The sequence below is a fragment of the Astyanax mexicanus genome, chromosome 15, assembly GCF_023375975.1.
Source record: "Astyanax mexicanus isolate ESR-SI-001 chromosome 15, AstMex3_surface, whole genome shotgun sequence".
Classification (NCBI taxonomy): domain Eukaryota; kingdom Metazoa; phylum Chordata; class Actinopteri; order Characiformes; family Acestrorhamphidae; genus Astyanax; species Astyanax mexicanus.
In genome coordinates, this window is record NC_064422.1 from 41,973,324 (window position 1) to 41,999,048 (window position 25,725).

At 39.5% G+C, this 25,725-nt stretch overlaps 1 protein-coding gene across 4 annotated transcripts in view; it reads right to left on the reverse strand.

The window, feature by feature from the left end:
* Window positions 1-25,725, reverse strand: part of ryr2a (ryanodine receptor 2a (cardiac)) — a 348,664-nt gene that overhangs the window by 121,811 nt on the left and 201,128 nt on the right. For all 4 annotated transcript variants that reach the window (XM_049464528.1, XM_049464527.1, XM_049464526.1 and 1 more), the window contains exons 27-39: window positions 21,968-22,142; window positions 16,874-17,082; window positions 14,745-15,088; window positions 12,646-12,763; window positions 11,767-11,927; window positions 10,570-10,729; window positions 9,447-9,533; window positions 8,410-8,636; window positions 6,056-6,908; window positions 4,721-4,921; window positions 3,686-3,791; window positions 2,750-2,893; window positions 555-828 (exon numbers count right to left, since the gene is read on the reverse strand). In XM_049464528.1, the coding sequence (XP_049320485.1) occupies window positions 555-828; window positions 2,750-2,893; window positions 3,686-3,791; window positions 4,721-4,921; window positions 6,056-6,908; window positions 8,410-8,636; window positions 9,447-9,533; window positions 10,570-10,729; window positions 11,767-11,927; window positions 12,646-12,763; window positions 14,745-15,088; window positions 16,874-17,082; window positions 21,968-22,142 (3,059 nt within the window). The remainder of the gene's footprint in view (window positions 1-554; window positions 829-2,749; window positions 2,894-3,685; window positions 3,792-4,720; window positions 4,922-6,055; window positions 6,909-8,409; window positions 8,637-9,446; window positions 9,534-10,569; window positions 10,730-11,766; window positions 11,928-12,645; window positions 12,764-14,744; window positions 15,089-16,873; window positions 17,083-21,967; window positions 22,143-25,725) is intronic.

A 25,725-nucleotide genomic window follows, 5' to 3' on the forward strand; every position in this document is an offset into this window, starting at 1 on the left:
ACTTCTGCTTGTCTTAATTAGTGTTATAAACATATAATATAAAAATGATTCATATCACATATTTGGAACCACTCCCTGCAAAAAAAAAAAAAAAAAAAAACTTAAACAAAACTACAATAATATGTAAAACTATAGTTTTTTTTTAATATGTAGTTCTTTTTTCAAAAGTAATAAAGTGAAACATTAAAAACATTTTAAAAAGTTTGAACATGTATATTTTATTAAAAACGAGTGAATTACGGAACACCACTGCACTAAATTTTAATAGAATAATTAGTATTGGAGTTAGTTATTAAATATTCGCACTGTTTTTTTTTTAGGATTTTTTGTTTTCAGACGTCTTGTGGATAATTAAACATGCACAAGGTCCTGATAAATGAACAGAATAGGAGGCTTTATGTTTTAAAAATTTGAGTTTGTCCCTATGTTTTTTGATTTGGCTGTTTGTATGATGGTGTGTCTTGAAACTGAACTTAAAATCTGTGTGTGTGTGTGTATGTTTGTGTGTATCTGTGTGTGTGTGTTTGTCCGTATCTGTGTGTGTGTTTGTTCACCTGAGTCCGCGGATCATGAGCTTCTCCTCCTCTCGGCCCATCCGGACGCTGAGCAGCGAGCGGATCTGACCCAGCGAGGCCAGCAGGTTAATGGTATCCTCCACGGACACAGCGTTGATGGTGTAGGTTTTGGGCAGAGCCCGGACCAGCCCTCCTATCCCATCATACTGCCGGTGCAGCAGCACGAACATCGCCCGCACCAGCTCCGGATCCTCGATCACACACTCCTGCGCCCAGCGCACCATCGTCTCCGAGATCAGCTGCTGCAGAGTGCCTGCAGGAGCGACACCATTAACATTCAACACATTTAGATCTGTACAAGCATACTGCTTTATTTTGCAATATAAGGAGCACTTAAAATCCTTTAATTTTCCCCCAAATCCTCACTGAATTCTACCAGTCAGGTATTAAAGAGCAGTAAAGCAACTTCACTGAAGTACAGAGTTATACAGGAGTTTCAGTTTAGTTCTCAAGAAGTATTAGCATTACCCGCTAACCACAGTGCTAAGCGCTAGCTCTTTCTAGTGTGCAAAAAAAGACCAGGTGAGGTAGTAATTACTCTATTACACAGTGTGCAATAGAGTCCAGTGAGGTAGTAGGGTTTTTAGTGCTTTCCACTTACCCCAGAAAATGGAAAGCACTAAAAACCCTACTACCTCACTGGACTCTATAGCACACTGTGTAATAGAGTAATTACTACCTCACCTGGTCTTTTTTTGCACACTGCATAATTTGCACACTGTCTTGTTATTTATTATTCTTTGTCTGTATGGTGTTGTATTGTCTGTCTGCACTTTTGTACTGTTGCACTATTGTTCTGTCTACACTGTGTTTATGTGCACCATGGTCCCTGGAGGAACGTTGTTTCGTTTCACTGTGTACTCTGTATATAGCTGAAATGACAATAAAAACCACTTTGACTTTGACTTTGACTTTCACCATTCAGAGGTGAGTATTATTGGCCTGTAGCCTGCTGCTAACCCTAGCTAGCAAAGCATTAGCATTAGCGGCTAACCACATAGCACTAGCTGTTTCGCTGTTCAGAGGTGAGTATATCGGACTGTAGTCTGTGCGTTTACCGTGTTAAAACAAACCGCAAGCTAATATCGCCCTGGCTTACCGAAACACTCAGCGTTCCTTATTGTGGCTCTGTAAGGTGGCATTAGCTGCTAAACGCTAGCAGCTTTAGTGGAAATCTGTAAATCTAAGCTTACTGTAGGTAAAAGGAAGTACTTTACTCTCCCAAATAAACAGTTTTCAGGAGAGAAATCTGTGTAGATTAACATCCAGCACTCGTTCGACTTGTCTAACTCATCTGAAATGTTTTTTTAAGAGTTACAGTTTTGTTTACTTAGCTTAGCTTAGCTTTAAGGACAAGTTGGCGACATCCCTGTTCCTACTACAAATTACTAGTGTTGCATAAAATGTGCCTTATGATAATAATCCAGACTAGAAAATGTATTGATTTATTGATAGTGCGCCCTATAATCCAGTGCACCTTATAGTGCAAAAAATACAGTACAATGTCTGTTCAATAAAAGGTCACCATATGGATTTAACTAAGGAAATAGTTGAGAGACATCTTCATTGGATAATAATTACTGTTTGGGTGATTATGCTTTAGCTGGCAACAAGTTATTTAACACTAACTGATGCAGGGAGTAGCTTCTCATTTGTTAAACAGCCATTGAAAAGACTCAGGGTCAAATTATATGCATTATATTGCATCAATCAGAGAAAACATCTGAGGAGATTGTAGGTAAAACTACTAAAATCAGGTTAAGAACTATTATTAGTCCAGCACTTCACGAACTGACCCAATCCATATCTGTGTGATTTAACGTATTCAAATGACCTGATCTCCATGTTTTTAGACTGTGGAAGGAAACCCACACAGACACAAGGAGAACATAGAAACTCTGCCCAGATAGGGACTTGAACCCAAGACCCCAGCACTGGGAAGCAAACATGCTAACCACTAAGTCACCATGCCTCCCCAAAATAAAAATAAAAAAGTGAAAAGAAAGACGTTAAAACAACAAAATCACAAAATCAACCTAAACATGTTGTTGATTTATCTGTAAACCCACATTGGGATGTCGGCTGGGTATATTTGTATCTCATTCTTGGAAATGACCAGAATAAAGCGCTGTAATCAACTGTAATTAATTACAATAATAAAACAGACAGCTTACTGGGTTTCTTGGCTTTTTTTTTCTTTGGCATGTCGGCCATTTTCTTCTTCAGGTAGGCCACCTTCTCCACCAGAGACAACAGACGCCCTCGTATCGTAAAATCTCCATCAGCTTCCCCTGCCTTATCATCATCCATCTCTATACCTGCACACACACACACACACACACACACACACACACGCACACAGTTACCACCTCCACACAGAAATTTAATCTGATTAATAACGACAAAATTCTGTGATTAACTGCGATTAATGGCACTTGTTCTTTTTGAAATTTAAGTTTTTATAATGGATATTTAAATGTAAATAAAAGAATGAATGCAAGCTGAAATAAAGGATACATGATAAATTGTATAGAGAAAACATTTTTTAACTTTATTGTAAACATCTCAGCTTGGGATTTCTGAATTAGCTCTTAATTTGCTTAGTATTAAAAAGTTTGGTAATGCACAAACGCTCACAATAGGTGGATGAGCATTTAAAGGGTCTGAGGAAAATACTGTATGTAACAGCCATTATTCAGTAATGTGTACACTGTCTCTTTAAGAGCATATAGAGTGTGTATTGTGCTGTATCAAAGAGACCACTGGACCTAGCTCCTTTCTTTTTTTTTTTTTTTTATGAATGCAAAATGAAATATGATTTTGAGAGGTCTAAAGCACTTCCACTGTGATCAGGAAATCACTGGATCAAATCCCAGTTATGCAGCTTGCTATCAGCTGCCGGAGCCCCGAGAGAGCACAATAGGTCTTGCTCTCTCTGGGTGGGTACAGTAGATGGAGCTCTTTCCCCTTATCACTCCTAGGGTGATGAGGATCAGCACAAGGCTGCGTCTGTGAGCTAATGTATCAGAACCGAGCTGCTGCACAGGCATGTTCTAGTCTTCAGCCTCCTGGTGTAGGGGGGGCATCAGAATAATTATGGAAGTGTGTACCGCAGTGGGTCATCAGGTCCTCATGGAACTCCAGCAGCTGGTCTCTGATATCCTCGGGACACGGACACTCCTGCTTCTCATCCTTAAAACCCAGCAGCATATTGATCTGAACACACACACAAACACACACACACAAACAGGACGGATCAACACCATACAAAAGCTAATTTCTTCTATCTTTTGTTTTCCACAATTTATTTTAATATATAGTTTATGTTTCTGCACCAAAGCATTCCGCTTTCTATACACAACCACTTTCTTTTAAATATATAATATATTAAAATATATACAGAAACACATACCAACAGAACATATATCAACTACAGGTGCATCTCAAAAAATTAGAATAACATTGAAAAGTTACTTTATTTCAGTGATTAAGTTCAAAATGTGACTTAATAATTATATATATATATATATATATATATATATATATATATATATATATATGTATTAAACACACATATATATATATATATATGTATGTATTTCCTGCTGTAAAAAGGAAGTGAGACATGTCATCTGCTGGTGTTGATCCACTGTGTTTTATTATCAAGTCTAAAGTCAGTGCAGTTTTGTTTTCCAACAAAATCTTACAGCACTTCCTGCTTCCCTCTGCTGATAACAACTTTTATGGAGACGAGGATTTCATTTTCCAGGAGGACTTGGCAAACTGCCAAAAGTACCAATTGGTCTTATATAATATTCAAATTTCCTGAGATACTAAGATACAAACCAGAATGTTTTATATTTCAGATTCTTCAAAGTAGCAAATCTTACTGAGATGACAGCTTTACACATCTCTGCATTTTTTCAGTTAACAGCTGTGCTGAACTCAACAAGAGTTAATTACTTGAATTTCTTGTCTCTTAATAAAGTGTTTGAGAGCATCAGTTAAAGTAAAGTAGTGAAGAGGTAGAGTTACAGGTATACAGTGAATAGTGAATATTTGAGTAATGTTCTAATACATATCTATATTCATGCAATGGTGTTATGATGAAATTATGATGAAACTGGCTCTCATCAGGACTGCACCTGTTCCTGCGGGGGCGAGCGGAACTCTTTGGTTTTGCGGGCGGTCAGAGCCGCCGACATGTTGAGCGCCTGCATGACCTCGTTATAACGGAAGCGCTGGTTATCCTGCAGACTCGCCACGAAATCATCCGAGAACGCCACCACCGCCTCGATACGGTGCCGCACCTGACAATCACACAGATACTGCAGCAGCAGACACATCTGCAGAGAGAGAGAGAGAGAAAGAGACAGAGAGACAGAAGGAGAGAGAGACAGAGAGAGAGAGAGAGACAGAGAGAGAATTTTAATTTATTTGTTATCCTTCACTTTTGTCATAATTGTATTATTATTTTTTGTATTTGTTGAAATGTATGCTTTGGTAACAGTTGTTATTTGCAATACATGGCAATAAAACTATGTTTGAATTTGAAAGAGAGCGATAGAGGTAGAGAGAGAGTTGAAGAGAGAGAAAGAGAGAGAGGTAAAAAGAGAGGGGTAGAAAGAGGTAAAGAGAGAGGTAGAAAGAAGTAAAGAGAGAGGTAGAAAGAGAAAAAGGTAGAGAGAGAGTTAGAGAGAGATGAAGAGAAAGGTAGACAGAGACAGAGAGAGGTGTAGAGAGAGGAAAAGAGAGAGAGACAAAAAGAGAGAGAGGTAGAGACAGGTAAAGAAAGAGGTAGAAAGAGGTAAAGAGAGAGAGGTAGAGAGAGGTAAAGAGAGAGAGGTTGAGAAAGGTAAAGAGAGAGAGGTAGAGAGAGAGAGGTAGAGAGAGGGAAAAAGAGAGGTGTAGAAAGACATAAAGAGAGAGGTAGAGAGAGGTAAAGAGAGAGAGGTAGAGAGAGAGAGAGGTAAAGAGAGACAGGTAGAGAGAGGTAAAGAGAGAGAGGTAGAGAGAGAGAGAGGTAAAGAGAGAGAGGTAGAGAGAGAGAGAGGTAAAGAGAGAGGTAGAGAGAGGTAGAGAGAGGTAAAGAGAGACAGGTAGAGAGAGGTAGAGAGAGGTAGAGAGAGAGAGATTAGTATACATCGCTGTGAAAAAGTTTTTGGCCCCCTACAGTTTTTTGGTGCTTTTTATCATTCTTATCTTTTTTTAGATTAACAAATTTTAATATCAGACAAAGATAATCTGATAATCTGAAAATATAAAAAGCAGATTTACCAAAAAAAGTTTGGGACAAAAGTGGAACTTTTTGGAAGGTATGTGTTCTGTTACATCTGGTGTAAGAATTTCAGGAAAAAACATCATACTGAATGTAAAACATGGTGGTGGTAGTGTGCAAACATATAAAATAATATTTATTTTGTATTTTGGACTATTGTGATCATATTTAACACTTTTCAGAATCCTTATCACGCTCTGACCTGCAGTTTGACGGGTTCTGGAAGCTTCATCTGCAGAAGTCCCTCTTTGGGTAAGCCACTCTTGGTTCCATCCTCTTCCTCCCCTCCTGCAATAGCAGGGCCTCCCTCAGAACGACCCTCCCCAGGACCGCCTTCTTTATCGGGCGTCCCGGTCGCCCCCTCTGACCCCGTGCTCTGAGAGAACACGCTGGGCTCGATCAGCTGCAGGATGGTCCTCAGATCTCCGTTATGGAAGATGCCCATGATCAGCAGCGTGTAGAACAGTTTAATAAGTGGCACAAACAGGAACTCGGTGCTGCCCCCTACAGGATCTCTAACATGCAGGCTGCCCTCCTGCACCGCCTCCGTCAGCATCTCCATGGTGCGGCTCTTCAGCGTCTCCAGAGGGAACTCGGGGCTGTACTGGAAGCAGTCGCCCCCGGCGACGGGTCCCCCGTTGCTCCCGGCGACGGCGCTGACGAAGTCGGGCGAGGAGAAGCGCATGCGCGGGCGCAGCGACGTGCTGAGGCCGATGCCCGGGAGGCCGTGCTTCTTCTTCTCGTCGGGGAACAGCGTGATGCTCTTGGTCTCGTCGGTCATGGGGACGATGTACTCGCTGTTCATCATCAGGCGGGCGGTGGCGTAGCTGCTCAGGTGGATGTCGATCAGCAGGTCGTAGTAGCCGGTGCGCAGCAGACCCGGCATGTACTTGTTCTGGATGGCCGACAGCAGCTGAGATTCGTCCACGTGGCTGCAGAGGGCGCCAGCGACCCGGTTGTTGCCCAGAGCGCACACCGCCGAGTACAGACGCAGAGTGTGGTAGTGGAACTTCAGGAGATCACGCTGCTCCGTCAGCTCCAGGATGTCCACTGACCTGAAATAAACACACATTCAGTATGTATTCAGGTATAAATTAATCAAATTACACGTATAAAACGCCTTTCAAGGAACTACAAACTGCACTACACTGGCAAGAAGTGGCAACCAATCACACACAGCATACTCTTAAATGAAAACAACTGTCCACATGAAGAACTGCATCATGCACAGAGGGCACTGACCCAAAACAGAGCGGGTACACAGGACATATCTGGTAATACATGTCTCGACATGTCTTAATTTGGACTCAACAATCAACCTCTCTTGGACATGTCCTGGTCTTGGTCTGGACTAGGACTTAACATGTCTTTGTTATGGTCTTGACTAGGACATAACAGGTCCTTGACCTGGTCTTGATTATGACGCAACATGTCCTGGTCTTGGGCTTGACTAGGACACAGCATGTCTTTGACCTGGTCTTGACTATGAAACATGTCCTAGTCTTGGTCTGGGCAAGGACGCAACATGTCCTAGGTCTTGGGCTTGACTAGGACACAACATGTGCAGGTCTTGGTCTTGACTAGGACTTAACATATTCTTGTCTTGGTCTTAAATAGGACACAACATGTCCTGATCTTGGTCTGGACTAGGACTCAACATCTCCTTGTCTTGGTTTTGATTTGAACTCAACATGTCCTGGTCCTGGTCTTGATTTGAATATGAATATAGTGCCTTTCAAGGAACTACAAACTGCACTACACTGGAAAGAAGTGGCAGCCAATCACACACAGCATATTCTGAAATGAAAACAACTGTCCACGTGGAGGACTGCATCATGCACAGAGGGCATTGACCCAAGACAGAGCAGGTAAACAGGACATATCTGGTAATACATGTCTCGACTTTTCCAAGTCTTGGTCTTAATTTGTACTCAATATGTCCCAATTATGGTTTTAATTTGGATTCAACAATCAACTTCTCTTGGTTTGGACTCAACATGTCCTAGTCTTGGCCTGGACTAAGACTTAACATGCCCCTGTCTTGGTTTTGATTTGGACTCAACATGTCCTTGTCCTGGTTTTGATTTAAACTCAACATTTCCTGGTCTTGGTCTTGATTTGAATATGAATATAGTTCCTTTCAAGGAACTAGAAACTGCACTACACTGGCAAGAAGTGGCAACCAATCACACACAGCATACTCTTAAATGAAAACAACTGTCCACATGGAGGACTGCATTGCGCACAGAGGGCATTGACCCAGGACAGAGCGGATAAACAGGACATATCTGGTAATAAATGTCTCGACATGTCCTAGTCTTGGTCTTGACAAGAACACAACATGTCCTTGTCTTGGTCCTGATTTGGACTCAACATATCCTAGTCTTGGTCATGGTCTTGATTGGTTTGCTGCATCTGGGAAATAATCTTTCTAGGTCAATTTTAATAAAGGTGCCAATAATTTTGGGATAATTAAGTGATAAATAAGAGTTGTGTCCCAGTGCTTTTGCACATATAGGGTAAATATATACTATATAACGCATATGTGTGTGTTACCTGTTCTCTTCAGGTATATGCAGGGACATGAACTGCAGTGGATCTGAGCACTGCACCATCCAGCCGTGCCTCTCGTTGACCCTGGAGACCTCAGACCTGAGGAAGTGATTGGGCACTCGGCTCCAGAGCACGGGGGTGAGGAACTGGACGTGGAGGCGGGGCGGACACTGAGGAACCGGGTTCTTCTTCTCGCTTTTAAACAGGCCTGCTGACAGCGGCATCACATTCTGATACACACAAACACACACAAACACAGGAAACATACATAAATATAGGGAATGATGTAACCACTCAGGGCCCAATTGTACACCCTGCATAAGGTGCGTTGTGATGTTTATTGCTATCTTACACCCAGTGAGGGCGCAAAAAACACACCTTGTGCGGCTCGAAACACGCAAAGGGCATCTAATAATTCTCTTAATTAATCATGTGTTTTTTCGGGCATAAAATAACATGAAATAAACCAATCAGTGTCCCAGGTGTCATTTTCTTTAAGAACCAGGTGAGCTCTGACTTTGGCGCGTTCGTATCTTAACAGTGTGGTGCTTTTGTGCGTATCAGCAGAGACAGATACTGAGCTGCTTGTTCACACTGAAAAGATACACCAGCAGCTCATTTAAGGAAACAGTAATGTTATTTTATTCTTTATTTTGTTAATTTTTGAGTTAAAAGCTGAATTTGCGTGCATCCTAAAATAGGATTGGGTAGCTGACTGTTAACTGTTGTCAGGGTTTAATCAATCAGTGGAGCTCCTGTGATTTAAGCTGCAAAGATACAAACACGCCAGAAATTTACCTGAACACACCTCACTTCCAGATCAACACACCTATCAGTGTAGATTTATTCCTAAACTCTGACACTATTTTAATATCGTAGGCGCAATGCGAAAAATAGACTGTTGATGGGGTGTAAGATAGCAAAGAGCATCATAAGTAAAAATAAGGTTTTTTTGAGAAAATCAAATTAGGGCCACTTTCACCTGCTGTGGGACCATAAACTTCATACTGAATACTGAAAAAATGTGCATTTTTACTCACTTTGATGCGTCCAAGCTCAAACTGGAAGACATTAGGACTTGTAGCCTGGGCAAACACTGCAGGAAAGAGCTTAGTACTGGGCTCCACCTACAAAAACAGACACGGGAGAAATCATAGTGATTCACTTTCAAACGTTTGAACAGTGCTGTTTAAAATATTGCCCCTCTGCAGATGTATTTTGCTTGTGCTTTTTTATCATATTTAACAACCACATTTTATGTCAGACAACATAAGATGAGTAGATATAAAAATCTGTTTTTAAATGATAATTTTATTTATCATATAAAACCAATCTAGCCCTGTTTTTGGAACTTATTATTTATTTATTTTACATTGCACAATATAATTTATTACAAATACAGTTCTGCATATTCCTTTTTTCAGTATTTTGCATTATTCACATACATTTTATGGCAGTATATAAAAAAGCACAGAGAAAACAGAATGATTTAAATAAATGCAATAATAAAAAAAGAAAAACAGTCACATACACATTGAGCATTTAAAAATAAATGTACAAATAAGAGATGGACCACAAAGGACACCAATAAGTACCGCTAATACACTGTGTCTTTTTTGGCCGGTCACTCCTGGGAAGGTTCACCAGTGTTCCATGTTTTCTCCATTAGTGAATAATAGTGAATCACTGTGGTTCCCTGGAGTCTCAAAGCTTTAGAAATGACTTTATAACCTTTTTCAGTCTGATAGATGATCAATGACTTTCTTTTTCGTTGTCTCATCTGTTTTTGAAAGTTTTCTTCAGATAGGGGTATAATAATAATGTGCTGCTTTTTGTTCAGATATTTTATCTGCTTCATGTTGTCAGACAGGTTCTATTATATAAGTGATTTTTTTTATTCTACAGCTCTGGTAATCAGTAATCACTTTTTCACACAGGCATAGATTGGTTTGGATTTTTTTTTTCTCTCTTAATAAATTAAATCACCATTAAAAAAGTGCTTTTTATATTTACTCAGGTTATATTAGTCTGATATTAAAGTTTGTTTGATCATCTGGAAAATTTTATTTTTTTGTATGATAAAAATGCAAAAACAAAAGAAATCTGTATATTGCACATCATATAATCTCACACACACACACACACACACACACACACTCGTACCTGGTAGTAGGTGCTGAGCTCCTTGCCGTTGGTGGTGAAGGTGAGCAGGCCGCTGGCTGTGTCCACCATACAGCCGATCTCCAGACCATTATTATTGCGGCCCTGACCGGGGTTATTACTCTCCCCAGCCCACACCATGTAGCAGTTACTGCGCTTAATACTGTACCCCACACACACACACACACACACACACAGCAGAATAAGAAACAATAATCTCAAAAAGAACCTACAACAACATTTAAGTACAGCCAAAGTCTTTATTATCTTATTTTGTTATCTTATTAAAGGAGAACTTTGGGTGTAAAATGAACTTTCGTCGTAGTAAAACATGCTAAAAAAAGTACTTATCTTTGTTGAATAGCTCACCTCCGCTCTCCTACAGCTTTCTGAGATCCAGTAATTTTGTAATTTTTGCCCAAATGACTGACATATATATATATATATATATATAGACACTGCATAGCCTGCCTCCTAGTATAGCAGCCGATGCAAGGAGACTATGTGTAGTCTATGTATATATGTCTATGTCATTATCAGTACAGTGATGGCGGTGCTCGGAGCTGAAGCTAGCGTTATAGGATGTAAACAGTGGTTCTTAATAAGTTTCTTGTGCACTTTTTTTTTTAGTTATTAATACCTCGTTTTGAATGTCAGGGCTCTCCAGATTCTAGCAAGGAGGTGTGGAGCTACTTTGAGCTGGATAACGGTGGAAAAAAGCGATTAATTGCCCCGATATGATCGTTGTAAAGAGTGCTGGGCAAAAAGCACAAAAATTACTGGATCTCAGAGGTGAGCTATTCAACAAAGGTAAGTACTTTTTATCATGTTTTACTACAGCAAAAGTCCATTTTCCACCAGAGTTCTCCTTTAAATGCGGCTTTCTACTGTGGCTGTGTGTAACTGCAGTAAGCATTTAAGGTGGAACGGAAAAACGAATAAAATTCGGCTTCTGGTTTGTTTTTTATTTCCTGTTTTTGTTTGATGATCCAAACAAAAATAGGAAAAAAAAAAAAACAAGCTGTTATTATTTTTTTTTTGGTTTTATACTCAAAAAACGAAAAAGTAAAGAATTGCTCCGCCCCCTCCACCTCCCGCCCCTTACTCCGCCCCTTATCCCGCCCCTTGTCATGTCCCCGCCTCGACTTCCATGCCATTATCAGCCACCCAGCTCTAGACATCACTTTCAGCATCACTGACCTCTCGTGGACTTTTCCCTTCTCATCCCCGAGTGTAACAGTGACGGTTCTGACTTTATCCAGCTGAAAGGCCGGGTCGTACTGGTGGAAGTCCGAGGTCACCCAGCCAACCCACACACTGGACGGCTCCTGACCCGGAAAGATCCGCACCGAGTAGTAGTACTGATACACAAAAAACAACCAAAAATGTAAAAATCTCAAAAAAAAATTATATCATTAAAAGTAATTCAGTTTAAAATGTGAAACTCATATATTATATAGATGTATTAAACACAGAGTGATCTATTTTAAGCGTTTATTTCTGTTATTGTTCAGTACAGTGAAATCAGTACTTTTGGCAGTACTGTGGGCAGTGTGCCAAGTCCTGCTGGAAAATGAAATCCTCATCTTCATAAAAGTTCTCAGCAGTGCTGAAAAAAACTGCACAGACTTTGGACATGATATAACCAGACTCTGCTCCCTTGATTTACTTTAAATGAAATGTAAAATGTACTGATGATCAGTGATGGTTTGGAGAGACATGTCTGTCATCTGCTGGTGTTGATCCACTGTGTTTTATTATCAAGTCTAAAGTCAGTGCAAAGTCAGTTTTCCTGGATAATCTTACAGCACTTCATGCTTCCCTCTGCTACTGACAACTTTTATGGAGATGCAGATTTCATTTTCCAGCAGGATTTGGCACACTGCCCACACTACTGGCAAAAGTACCAATGGGTCTTATATAATATTCTAATTTTCTGAGACACTGATTTTTGGGTTTTCACTGGTTGTAAGCCATAATCATAATCAACAATAAAATAAATAAACCCCATAATATTTGGCTTTTTTTATTGGTACAGGTTCTGCGTGTGAGCATCAGTGTGTTGGTGGGTGATCTCACCGTGGACGTCTGCATGAGATACTCAAAATCATCTCTCTCATCCGCCATCACCTCCTCCGACAGACGAGCTGACGAGTTACTGGTGTTGAAGTCGGGTTTAGACCTCTTCAGCATGAACCTGCGCAACACACAGATACAGTAATATATGATAATATTGTATTGTTTTGGTGGTCTAACGGTGCTTTAGCGGCTAATTCTAATGCTGCTGCACCTAGCCTTAGTGCTGGAGAAACTTCACTGTAAGAAAACTTTGGAAATATTGGAAATCTAAGCTTACTGTAAATAAACGGAAGTGATTTAATCACCCAAATATACAGTTTACAAGAAATAAATCTGTGTAGATTAACATCCAGCACTTGTTTGACATACGTACTAGTGTCGCTTAATGCACCTTATAGACCGAAAGAATATGGTATATATTTGTATAATTTTGTCAGACTTAACCAATGTCTGTTTTATGACTGGCTGCATTTATCAGTGTAAGTTTCTCTCTCATGAGTCAAAGCGACTTTTAGTAGCAATGCTGAGGTAAATTTATGATTAGGAAAGCCATACTGAAGTAAATTGATTTTTTCTATTGTGCATTGTTAGTTTGTCTCCTGGTATATTACAAATGTTTAGTGGTCAATAAGTATGTTATCCTGTACTTTTAAATTGTAACTTCTTTTTTTTGAAAAGCAAGACACAGACAGTTCACCCAAATAGGTTTTTTTTTTTTGCAATGGTGAAAAACGTATTGAAATAAATAAAAACCTAAGAAAATAACTTGAAATATTGAGATTATTTTCGGGTCATACTGCCCAAACATATTAATGATGCACTGTCTGAAACTGAAACTGAACAACCTGAAAACTTTGGCTAAATACTAAACTCTCAAGTTTTTTTTTTTTTTATAAAATTATTTTTTTACAGTTTCATACATTAAACAGCCTATTTTTGTCAAATATTTGTCTTTTGCTGTACAAAAAAGCAATTACAATTTAAAAAGAACGATATTTAAATATTTATTGACCACTACATATTTGTAATATACCAGCGGACAAACTAACAATGCTCAATAAAATAAATCAATTTATTCAGCAGTGTTTTTTTAATCATAGAATTACCTCAGCAGTGCTACTCAAGTCATGTCGAGCCATGTGAGTGAAAATTACATAGATAAATGCAGTCAGTGTTTTAGTTTAAGTGATGTGAGGAAGCATAAAAATGAACTTAAACCTGCCGTTTATTGGCTCTGGGCTGGGGGTTGAGTGTATAGCTGCCTCCATTATAGGAAATATCATTTAAAGTAATTAATTAGTTATTGATCGGTACAAATTTGTGTGTCTTTTTGTTAATTCTGATGAACATATTATTTTCGGTCTGAAACCAAAACTGAACAAACTGAAAACTTTAGCTGAATACCAGGTTTTCATTCATTTCCTTTCATTTAATTTTTTTTACAGTTACATACATTAAAGAGCCTATTTGTGTCAAATATTTGTCTCTTGGTGTACAAAAAAGTATTAACAATATAAAAATTCCAATATAAAATATTAATTGACCACTAAACATTTGTAATATCCAAGCAGCCAAACTAACAATGCTCAATAGAAGAAATCAATTCATTTAGCAGTGCTTTTCTAATCATAGAATTACCTCAGCAGTGCTACTCAATTCAAGTCGAGTCATGTAAGTGAACATTACATAGATAAATGCGGTCAGTCCTAAAACAGACGCTAAAGCTACGTTAGCTTAGCCAACATTACTATCCTAGTCCTGTACAGCTTTTGATATAAAGCATTATAAGTGATGCTGAAAACTGTATTTAGTTTAAATGACGTGAGCATAAAAGCATAAAAATGAACTTAAATCTGCCGTTTATTGAACCTAGGCTGGGCTGGTTGAGTATACATCTGCCTCCATTGAAATATAACTTAATTAATTAATAAAGTAATTAATTAGTTAATGATAATTAGCTAATTCTGCCAAACATAGAATGCATTTTTCCCCATTTTTTATTGTGGCAAATATGTTTAGTTTCCAAATATTCAGTGCATCCCTAATTAAGTTAATTAATCTCCAGCTTGAATGTGTAATGAAGGAACCTCTCCACACACCTCTGTTTGAGTTTGGACGGTTTCTCCTGGTTGTAATCTTTATGGTTGTTGAACTCGTCCTTGTCTTTCTCTGGTCCGTTTGAACCCATGTGACCGTGGGCGCTCTTCATCAGCACCTCGAAGTCCGACACCGTCTCGAAGTCCTCCAGGTCCTTCTTCGGGGAGAAGAAGCTGCCGTTAGCGGGCAGGGTGCCGCCGGCGGACTTGGCGAACCCCTCGGCGCACTCGATGGGCATGCTGAGCCGGTAGAACACGATGTCTGTGTTACTGTTCTGTGACCCGAACGACCTCTGAGTGACCTTCAAACACGGAGAGCTCTCCACTGTGCCGTCAATTCTCGTGACCTTTTAGAGACACCATACACACACACACACACACACATATAAATATAATACAAATAAAATACATTATGTTAACACATAAGGAAATTATGTAGTAACTAAAAGTGTTCAAAAGAGGTTCACTCCTGTTCACTCCTGCTCTTTCTTTCCTGTACCCGTGCTGATGAGTGCCAGTTTCATCATTATACATTTTTTTTATGATGCGACAGCACTTGAGGATACTTGCAAAGTTCTCGAAATTCTTCTTTTTTGATTGACTGACCTTAATTTCTTCTTAAAAATATATATTTTTATCTTTATTTAGTTGAGTAGTTCTTGCTTCACATAATCTGGATTCGAACATTACTCAAATATTCACTATTCACTGTATACCTGTAACTCTACCTCTTCACTACTTTACTTTAACTGATGCTCTCAAACACTTTATTAAGAGACACGAAATTCAAGTAATTAACTCTTGATGAGTTCAGCACAGCTGTTAACTGAAAGCCTGAATTCCAGGTGACTCTACCTCATAAAACTGACGGAGAAAATCCAGCAGAGATGTGTAAAGATGATCATCCAAGCAACTGGTGCTACTTTGAAGGATGTAAAATTCATAAATATATTCTGATTTATTTAATACTAAATAATTTAATATGTTTGTCTTCATAGTTTTCAGAGTTTAGTATTAAACTGCAATACAGAACATTTTTAATTATTAATAAATATTTAATTTAAGGTGTGTCCAAACATTTGACTGGTACTGTACAATAAACATTAACACTTTAAAACATGTCTTAAGTAATTATTGATTGACACCAGTTAAGACATTATTATTAATCATTACACTTTTAATAAATGTCTCAATTCATCATTATTGTATCTTATTCGAAAAGTGTTACCAAATAAACTGAGGCAACAGAGTAGTTTATAATTAAAAGTGTGTATAAAATATTCTAAGCAAATATTCAAGTAAAGCTACTGCTATTTCAACAACTTAAAACCTAAAATACACATGTTACGACCCCTGGTCGTATTGGTTTTTCTTTGTGTGTCCTCTGTGCTGTTTTTGTTTGGTTTTTGGTTGTAGGACCATGATTGGCCACCGGGGGCGCACTCTATAAAACGGCAAGAGGAAACCTGACCTGGGAGAGACGTTCAGGGCTCCTCCCCTTTCCTGACCTGGAACAACTTCCTGCTCAGACCAACCCGTCACCTCCATTTTGTATTCTGTGTGTTGCTTTAGTTTTTGCTTTAATATAGATTAGCCTTTGGGTAAAGCAGGGGGTGAGTGCCATTTTGTTTTGCTACCTTTTTCTCCTGTTTTGGTGACGGGGAGTCAGGGTAGTTTGTGTATTTAGTTTTCTTTATTTTGACAGGTTCAGTAAGTTGTCTTTGTTTGTTAGTTGGTTTATTTGTTATTTTGGCCTACGCTCACCCCTGAAGTCATATTCCCTTATTTTTTATCAATAAATTCATCCTGTTTTAATTCATTTTTGGTGTCTGGTGTTTGGTCTGGCAGAGGGTCTGGGGAGAGAGCCCACTCTCATTTTCTGTTACGGCCTGACCCTAGACCGGGTCGTAACACACATTATTAGATTATATATAAAATTTCTGGAATGCAGCATCTATTATGTCCACTATGTGTATAACTAATGCATCAGCTCATTAAAATATTGATTTTGTCACCATTTACATAAAAAATAACTAAAGAAATATTATTAATTGTGATAGAACAATGCAATAATGTTTTGAGGGTTATAATAATTTCTAAAAGTGTGTGTGTGTGTGTGTGTGTGTGTGTACCTCGATGTGTTCATGTCCGGTTGGTACTGGTATAAACTGGGGCAGTCTCTTGCTGAGCCACATGGTGATGTCTCGGTTCATGTTGACGGCGAAAGGTTCGTATCCCTCCTGCAGACCACAGATGGTGAAGTACTTCAGAGTGCTCACGTCCTTCCCAAAGTTCATCCGGCCCACCTGAGTCACCCCCAGACTGCACACCGGGATAAAACCTGCACACACACACACACACACATATGGAGAAATTGTAAGATTTGGTGGTCCAACAGGTCTTATGTGGTTGTGAGCTTTGGTGGTCTACCAGGCTTTACATGGTTGTGAGCTTTGGTGGTCTACCAGGTTTTACGTGGTTCTGAGCTTTCATGGTCTACCAGGTTTTACGTGGTGGTTGTGAGCTTTGGTTTCATGTGGTTGTGAGCTTTGGTGGTCTACCAGATTTTACGTGGTTGTAAGCTTTCGTGGTCTACCAGGTTTTACGTGGTGGTTGTGAGCTTTGGTTTCATGTGGTTGTGAGCTTTAGTGGTCTACCAGATTTTGTTAATGTTGGTGGTCTACCAAGTTTTACATGGTTGTCAGTGTTGGCAGTCTTTCAGGTCTTACGTGGTTGTGAGCTTTGGTGGTCTACCAGATTTTGTTAATGTTGGGGGTCTACCAAGTCTTACGTGGTTGTGAATTTTGGTGGTCTACCTGGTCTTACATGGTTGTGAGCTGTGAGGTCTTAAGTGTTTGAGAGCTCTGGTGTTCTAAAAGGTCTAATAGGGTTTGGTGGTCTACAATGTTTTGTTAATGTTGGAGGTCTACCAAGTGGTCTATCAGGTCTTATGTTGTTGTAAGCGTTGATGGTCTACCAGATTTTGTTAATGTTGGTGGTCCACATGGTTTAACATGGTTGTGAGTTTTGACGGTCTACCAGGTTTTTGATGGTTATTCATTTTGTGATTCAACCAGCTCTTTCTGTTTTAAGGGAAAGGGTTACACTAAAAAACAAGGGGTAGGGTAGAAATTAGAAATGGGATTGGTCCAAAGTGTTTAACGAATGTGTCTGTTTCTGGCGATATTCTATTCAATGCATCTTCAACATTCCAAAAGTTTCTTTATTGTGTGTGGCAAATAGATTTTTACACATTTTTTTATTTATTTTTTTGTTTCTAGTAACCTTTATCTTCCTTCCAAATAGTTTTGCAATCCCACACTTCCTTCTAAATGCAGCTATTTCCTTCAAGTAGAGTGTATTTAGTGCATTATGAAGTGCAGACAGTCAAATATTGAACATCACCACTCTTTCACAGTAAAGGTGCATTAAGTGTATGTGGGCTATACCAACACAGTCTACTATAAACACTATTTACAGCACTGACCACACATTCATATATTATATAGATGTATTAAACACAGTGTGATCTATTTTAAGTGTTTATTTCTTTTATTGTTGATGATTATGAAGCTTACAGCCAATGAAAACCCGTGAAAATCAGTGTCTCAGAAAATTTGAATATTATATAAGACCAATTGGTGCTTTTGGCAGTACTGTGGGCAGTGTGCCAAGTCCTGCTGGAAAATGAAATCCAGCATCTCCATAAAAGTTGTCAGTAGTAGAGGGAAGCTGTAAGATATGAAGTGCTGTAAGATTTTGTGGGAAAACAAAACTGCACTGACTTTAGACTTGATAATAAAACACAGTGGATCAACACCAGCAGATGACAGACATGTCTCTCCAAACCATCACTGATCATCAGTACATTTTACATTTCATTTAAAGTAAATCAAGGGATCACAGTCTGGAGGAAGAGTGGAGAGACACACAGACCAAACTGCTCGAGGTCTAGTGTGAAGTTTCCACCAATCAGTGATGGTTTGGAGAGCTTTCTTCTGCTGATAACTTTTATAGAGGTGCTGGATTTCATTTTCCAGCAGAATTTTTCATTGGCTGTAAACCATAATCATCAACAATAAAATAAATAAACGCTTAAAATAGATCACTCTGTGTTTAATACGTCTATATAATATATGAGTTTTACATTGTTGTACACAGTGGATAAGAAGGACTGCAGCTTGTGTGTGTGTGTGTTGTATCACAGTGTCCAATAGGTGGTGCCAAATGCTTCCTTTAGAAGGCAGTATGAGGAGGCGTATACAGTTACTTAAATAGTGTTAGTGGTGAAAATACCCCTCCACTGTAGCTGCTGCTGCTGCAGTGTGGATAACACGCATAACAGAGACATCACAGTGGGTGGAATGAGCACGTTTTATATATATATATATATATATGTGTGTGTGTGTGTGTGTGTGTGTGTGTGTGTATAGTTTGTGTGTGTGCTGATCCTTGTTTTGCTGCATCAGCTTAGCAGGTCTCAGCAGTGCTTAGCCACACAATAAGCCTGCTGAGAAACAGCGCCATTCACTTTCAACCACACACACACACACACACACACACACACACACACACACAGAATGGGCATACATTATACACCGCTATAGCAAATATCATGAAACATGAGCTAGTACCGTGTCCCATGACTTTTGGCATGTTCCATGAACTGATATCCATGCTGTAGGATATGTGGGCGGGGTCTCCTGCATTAAATATGGATAAGTCCCTCGTCTAGACTGTTCACAAGGACAAACCTAGCCAGAAGCCGCCGGTCACCATCATTCCTACCCACTGCACTGTCCACTGTGGGTGGTCATACATAATGGTTTGCGAAAGTATTCACACCCCTTAAATCCTTCACATTTTGTCACCTCACAACCACAAACTTTAATGTGTTTTAATATTAAAAAAAGCCTTAAATATAAAAATCCAGTGCAATCATTTGCCTTCATTAGTTAATAGTCCAAAGTCCAGGTGTGTGTAATTAAGGGTGCTTTCACACCAGCCTCATTTGGAGTCTCGGTCCGGATCTTCTGAATCATGGTCCGGTTCTCCTGCAGTGTGAAAGCGCTTTTCTGGATGGTTCAAACTTTCAGACCAATTACAGGAAGCTGAGCAGCGTTCCTCAAAAACGGCAGCAGAAGAAGAAAAATAACCAACTACTACTGACTGCAGCCTGCGGGAAGGCGGAGTTGGACGTCCAGTGCGTCCAGTCCCGCCCACTTTATCCACGCCACGCCTCGTCAGTCTCGCAAGCTTGTAGTGTATACACGGTATTTAAGCCGGACGACGCGGCGCATTATATTTAAAGTCTGCTAACTGCCCTGTACATTGTTTACTTCCGTTCAGAGGCGGAGCTAAGACATGATGCTGACAAAGTGGGCGGGACTGGACGGCATGACGCTAACAAAGTGGGCGGAGCTGGACGCACTGGACGTTCAACTCCTTCTTCCTGCAGGCTGCAGTCAGTACCCTCTCAAAATAACCGGAAAAGCAGGAAAAATGAGGCGTAGATACAGCTGCTTCAGGACGAGCACGTTCGTTTGGCGAATTTTAACTAACCTAGAGTAATGTGCCTGAAGTTGCTGCTGCTGCTGCTGGTATTAAAACTACAATAGCAGCAGCTCTACTATGGAGACGAAATGAATCTGTTCATTTATTTTATCCTGATCCTGGAAATTCTTCCCGCAGAATGAACCACCCGCTGAATTATTATCAACACGCCAACGTCAGACTCATGTCCTTCTAAAGCATCAGCATCAAGTTAAGGAAAACGCATTGATACGTAAGTGATGCTGAAAGGATGTAGGAGTATCACACAAAGGTCTTTGGTGCGCTCCCTAAAATGCAGTGTGAAAACAAAAATAAGCGGACCAAATATACAAAATATACAATGTAGCAACACATGAACCTTGGTGTGGACCACGGTCCGGACTTTCAGGTGTGAAAGCACCCTTAGTCTCAGTATAAATACAGCTGTATTGACCTCAGTGGTTTTTTAGAGAAGACTAGTGAACAAACAGAATCGTGACGACCAAGAACAAGGAACTCACCACACAGATCTGAGATAAAGTTGTGGAGAAGAAGTTTAAAGTAAGGTTAGGTTATAAAAACATATCCCAAGCGTCCAGCATCCCAAGAAGCACTTCCACAAAATGGGAATAAAAGGCTTCTACAACTGACTCTACGAAGACATGGCAATTTTCCAACCAAACTGACAGATCAATCAAGGAGAGCACTGCTCTATGAAGCAGCCAAGAGGCCCATGGTCACTCTGGTAGGAGAATCTGTCCACAAGATAACTTTAAGTCGTGCACTTCACAAATCTGGCCTTTATAAAAGAGTGGCGGAAAGAAAATGATTGTTGAAAGAAAGGCATAAGAAGGGCTGTTTTTTTTAAAGAAGAATGGTGCAAAAATCTCTCTAGAATCTCTTGATGACCAACCCCAAAAGACCTGCAGCTGTAACTGCAGCGAAAGGCAGCTCTACTAGGTATTGACATAGGGTTGAATACTTTTGCATGTCGCAATTTTCGGATTTTTATTTGAGAATTATGTGCTACTTTGTGTTGGTCTATCTCTCAAAGTCGCTTTTACATTTTACATTTATTTTACAACCACAAACTTGAAAAAATGTGTTTTATTGATATTTTAAGCGACTGAACAAGACAGAGAACCAAAATGATACAAAGTTTCACACTTTTAGTCAAATACAAATCTGAAAAAAGTGTGACGTGCAAAAGTATTCAGCCCCCTTTACTCTGAAACCTCAAAATAAAATCCAGTGTAATCAACTGCCTTCAGAAGTCCCTTAATTAGATAATAGAGTTAATCTAGCCGTGTGTAATTTAGTCTCAGTATAAATCTCGCTGTTCTCTGAAGGCCTCAGTGGTTTGTTAGAGAACGCTAGTGAACAAACAGCATCACGAAGACCAAGGAACTCACCAGACAAGTGACGCTAACTTGATTCAGGGTCATGTGCAACAAGTGAAAGACTTTTCAAAACTCTATATCGCTGCCACTATGATTGGGAGATCGCCGTTTCGAATCCAGGTCATGCAGCTTGCCATCAGCTGCCGGAGCCCTGAGAGAGGACAATAAGTCTTGCTCTCTCTCTGGTTGGGTACAGTAGATGGCGCTCTTCTCTTTCCCCTCATCACTCCTAGGGTGATGTCGATCAGCACAAGGCTGCATCTGTGAGCTGATGTATCATCACTGTTTACTGACCTTCCCAAACCTCGAAGTCCTTGAAGGCGAGTTCAGAGCCCGAGTCGTCCAGCAGCACCTCTCCGTTCAGCGTGAACATCATCGTGTGCTCGTTCATGTCCACCATGCAGCCCACCACGTCCCCCGCCAGCCACGAACGCCCAAAGTGCTCATTCCCTTGGTGCCACCGCTGAGCCTGGAATCCACAAACACACACAGACACACATATACTGTACACTGCTTTTAAAAAAGTGATATCATTTTTCTACTGCACATTTTGTTACGTGTGACAGTTTACAATGAACAGATAAGCACAAGAATACAGGGATTTAGGGCCCTCTCTGGTGAGAATGGGTAATTTAGCACAGAGCATGCAGAAGAATAATTTTAAACTGGGCGGGTGTGATGAGGTCTCCTTTCAGAGCGGATGAATCTGATTCCAGGTTATGTTCAGTCAGTGAGAAAGAGAGAGAGAGAAAGAGAGAGAGCGCTCAGTCAGAAACTTCACTCCTTCGTTTCTTTGGTTTTACTATGAGTGAATGATCTACTGAGCTCTGAGTTTCCTCTTCTGAAGTCTCCTTTGCTCCACCAGCCGCTCGCGTTCAGTAAAACTGAGCCAGATCCTCTTTTAGAGGCTGTACATGTGACGTAAGTACGTAAAGACGCGTGACGTGGCCAAAAGAAGAACTCCTGCGAAAAGTGACCCAACACCCCCGTTTTTTTTTATAATAAATATATTATTAGGCTTAGCAGAGATGGTGGTTTCAGAACACTGGTACCATTAAACACAATATTTTATCCATATTCATATTCTTCTCCACTCAGAAATGCTTCTGCTTTCAGTTTAGAAACTGCAGGGTTTGGACAATGAAACTGAAACACCTGGTTTAAGACCACAATAATTGATTGTGGTGACGGACAGTTCTGGTGGAAACAGGAGAGTTGAGGTGCACATTGAATTCTGCCGTGATTTGATCAGCCGTGGTTTTATGTTTTTTGGATACAATCCGGGTTAGCACCCGAACATCCCTTTCAGACAGCTTCCTCTTACAGCATCCACAGTTAATCCTGTTGGATGTGGTTGGTCCTTCTTGGTGGTTTGCTGCCATTACCCTGGATACCGTGGCTCTTGATGCATCACAAAGACTTGCTGTCTTGGTCACAGATGCTCCAGCAAGACGTGCACCAACAATTTGTCCTCTTTTGAACTCTGGTATGTCACCCATAATGTTAAATGTGTGCATTGTAATATTTAGAGCAGAACTGTGCTCTTACCCTGCTAATTGAACCTTCACACTCTGCTCTTACTGGTGCAATAATGTGCAATTAATGAAGATTGGCCACCAGGCTGCTCCAATTTAGCCATGAAACCTAAAATCCCACACTAAAATGATGACAGGTGTTTCATTGTTTCAGTTTCATTGTCCGAAGCTACATAAGTAAAACACCACTCTGAACCAAGTAGCGCCAAATAAATCCGTCAATACAGAAGCGTGTTCCGCACATTCGGCCCAGTAGAGCATAGCAGTGATCTTTTTTTAACTGGTACATACACACACGCCCACCTGGCCTCTCCATCTGTAGAGCTCTCACAGTGTGAGATCAGATGATGGTGATGATGATGGTGATGGTGGTGATGATGATGAGGGCTCTCCTCTGCACTCTGCTGCTATATTTGCTGTATTTTCCTCTTTCAGCAATCCCACTCCTTTCTATTTCTCCCTCACACATGCTATCTTACTCACATTAGCTCTCTCTCTCTCTCTCTCTCTCTTTCTCTCTCTCTCTCTCTCTCTCTCTCTTTCTCTCCTCTGACTCACAGGGGTTGGAATATAGAGCGAGGCAGCTGAGGGCACTGCCAGCCTCCACGTTCACACAGTACAGTACATGCTCTGCTCATTTCACAGTTCTCACGGACTTCACACTCACATATCAGATTAAGGTTTCTGAACATGACCATGGACGAGTGGGCAAACAAGCTTGATATGATCATGTTTGATGGACCTTATTCTCAGAGGCGGAGAGTAACTAATTACATTTATTCACATTACTGTAATTGAGTAGATTTTAGGAGGAATTTGTCATTTTTAAAGTAGTTTTTAAAATTTTACTTTAGTACATTTTGACACAAGTAATTTACTTCGCTACATTAAAAAATTCACCATTAATGAGTAAAAAAAAATGCTGGGAAAAAAAAACACAAATTGTCTGAATTAAAAAATAGTTGAGTTTTGTTCTCCATGGCAGTGCAGCTGAACTTTTCCCAGCAGTGTTTATTATGGTTAGCGGTTAGGATAGACCCAGTGTGAATCAGCTGTGCTCGAGGGGAACCGGTGTTCTGTCGACTTATGCTACCCATTGATATGTGCTTCTTTATGGCACTGCGCATGCACCCACCAACAGTTTTTTTTTTTTGTATAATTTTATGTTTTTAATTATATTTCCTTAAGTTTTTATTGGGAACATTAAACAATCTGCTTGAATGTTGAAAAAAACATGTAAATAGCAGTTAAAGCAAAGCAATGGCAAGTTAAAAAAATAATAATGAACTGTAAAACTATAAAAATACAGTTTATAGTCACATATATGACCATAACCTTTTAACTTTTTAACAGTAAAGAAAAAAAGTGGATCATAGAAACCTATGCCATTTGTTCTTAAAAATGTTTTATGGGGTGGTCTGAATAATTATTAAATTATTTAATTTAATAATTATTTAATTCACGATTTGTTGTACTTTTTACATCAAATAAATAAAAGTAACCATGTAAATTTTACTCCAAGTACATTTTAAATTGAGTACTTTTTTACTTTTACTCGAGTATATTTTTAGATGGGTACTTTTACTTTTACTTGAGTAGAATTTTAGCAAAGTAAATGTACTTTTACTTAATTACAATTTTTCAGTACTTTTTCATAACTCTATTCTACTTATTCTACTTTAAAAGATATCGGGCCGCTCATCGCTACCTTACACCCCACCAATAGTCTATTTCCACAACCTCCTCCTGTGTTGTTTAAATAGCAACAGTGCTATCTTGGAAAACACAGGTGCTCCACTGACTGAATACAACCTAGACAGATACTCAGATGTTCATTGCTATCTTGGCAACACTTGTTTCACGCACACACATGAACCATAAACCCAACTTTTACATCAAATATAAACAGAATGAACAAGGATCCAACACTTCTGCTGAGAAGTGTCCAGGCAGCTGTCCAGGCAGCTGCGCCGTTAAAATAGCAATCCGCCAAAAAAGTCAGAGTGCACCTGGCTCTTAAAGGGAATGGCAAGGAAAAACGCTTATTGTGTGTTTATTTAATGTTACGCCCAAAATTAACCACACCCATGATTAATGAAGAGAATTATTACATGCACTTTTTTTGCGAATTTCGAGCTGCACAAGGTGTACTTTTCGAGTCGTTACGATAGCAAAGACATACACGAAAACCGGCTGTATAGTAAATTGGATACCACTCTGGGATATATATATATATATTATGGAGTAGGGCTGCACGATATTGGAAAAAAATTGCATAACTGATGCATATATATATATATATATAAATATATATACATATATATATATATAATTTTAAAGTTATATATATATATATATATATGTATATATATATATATATAAATTAGAAAAATGGTAATGAACAGAGTGAATGTCAAATTTTAATTGACATTGCATTTTACAATCGATATGACTATTGTGCATGTATAAATTGCATTATCAATCAAGCTGAAATTATATATTATGCAGCCCTAGTAG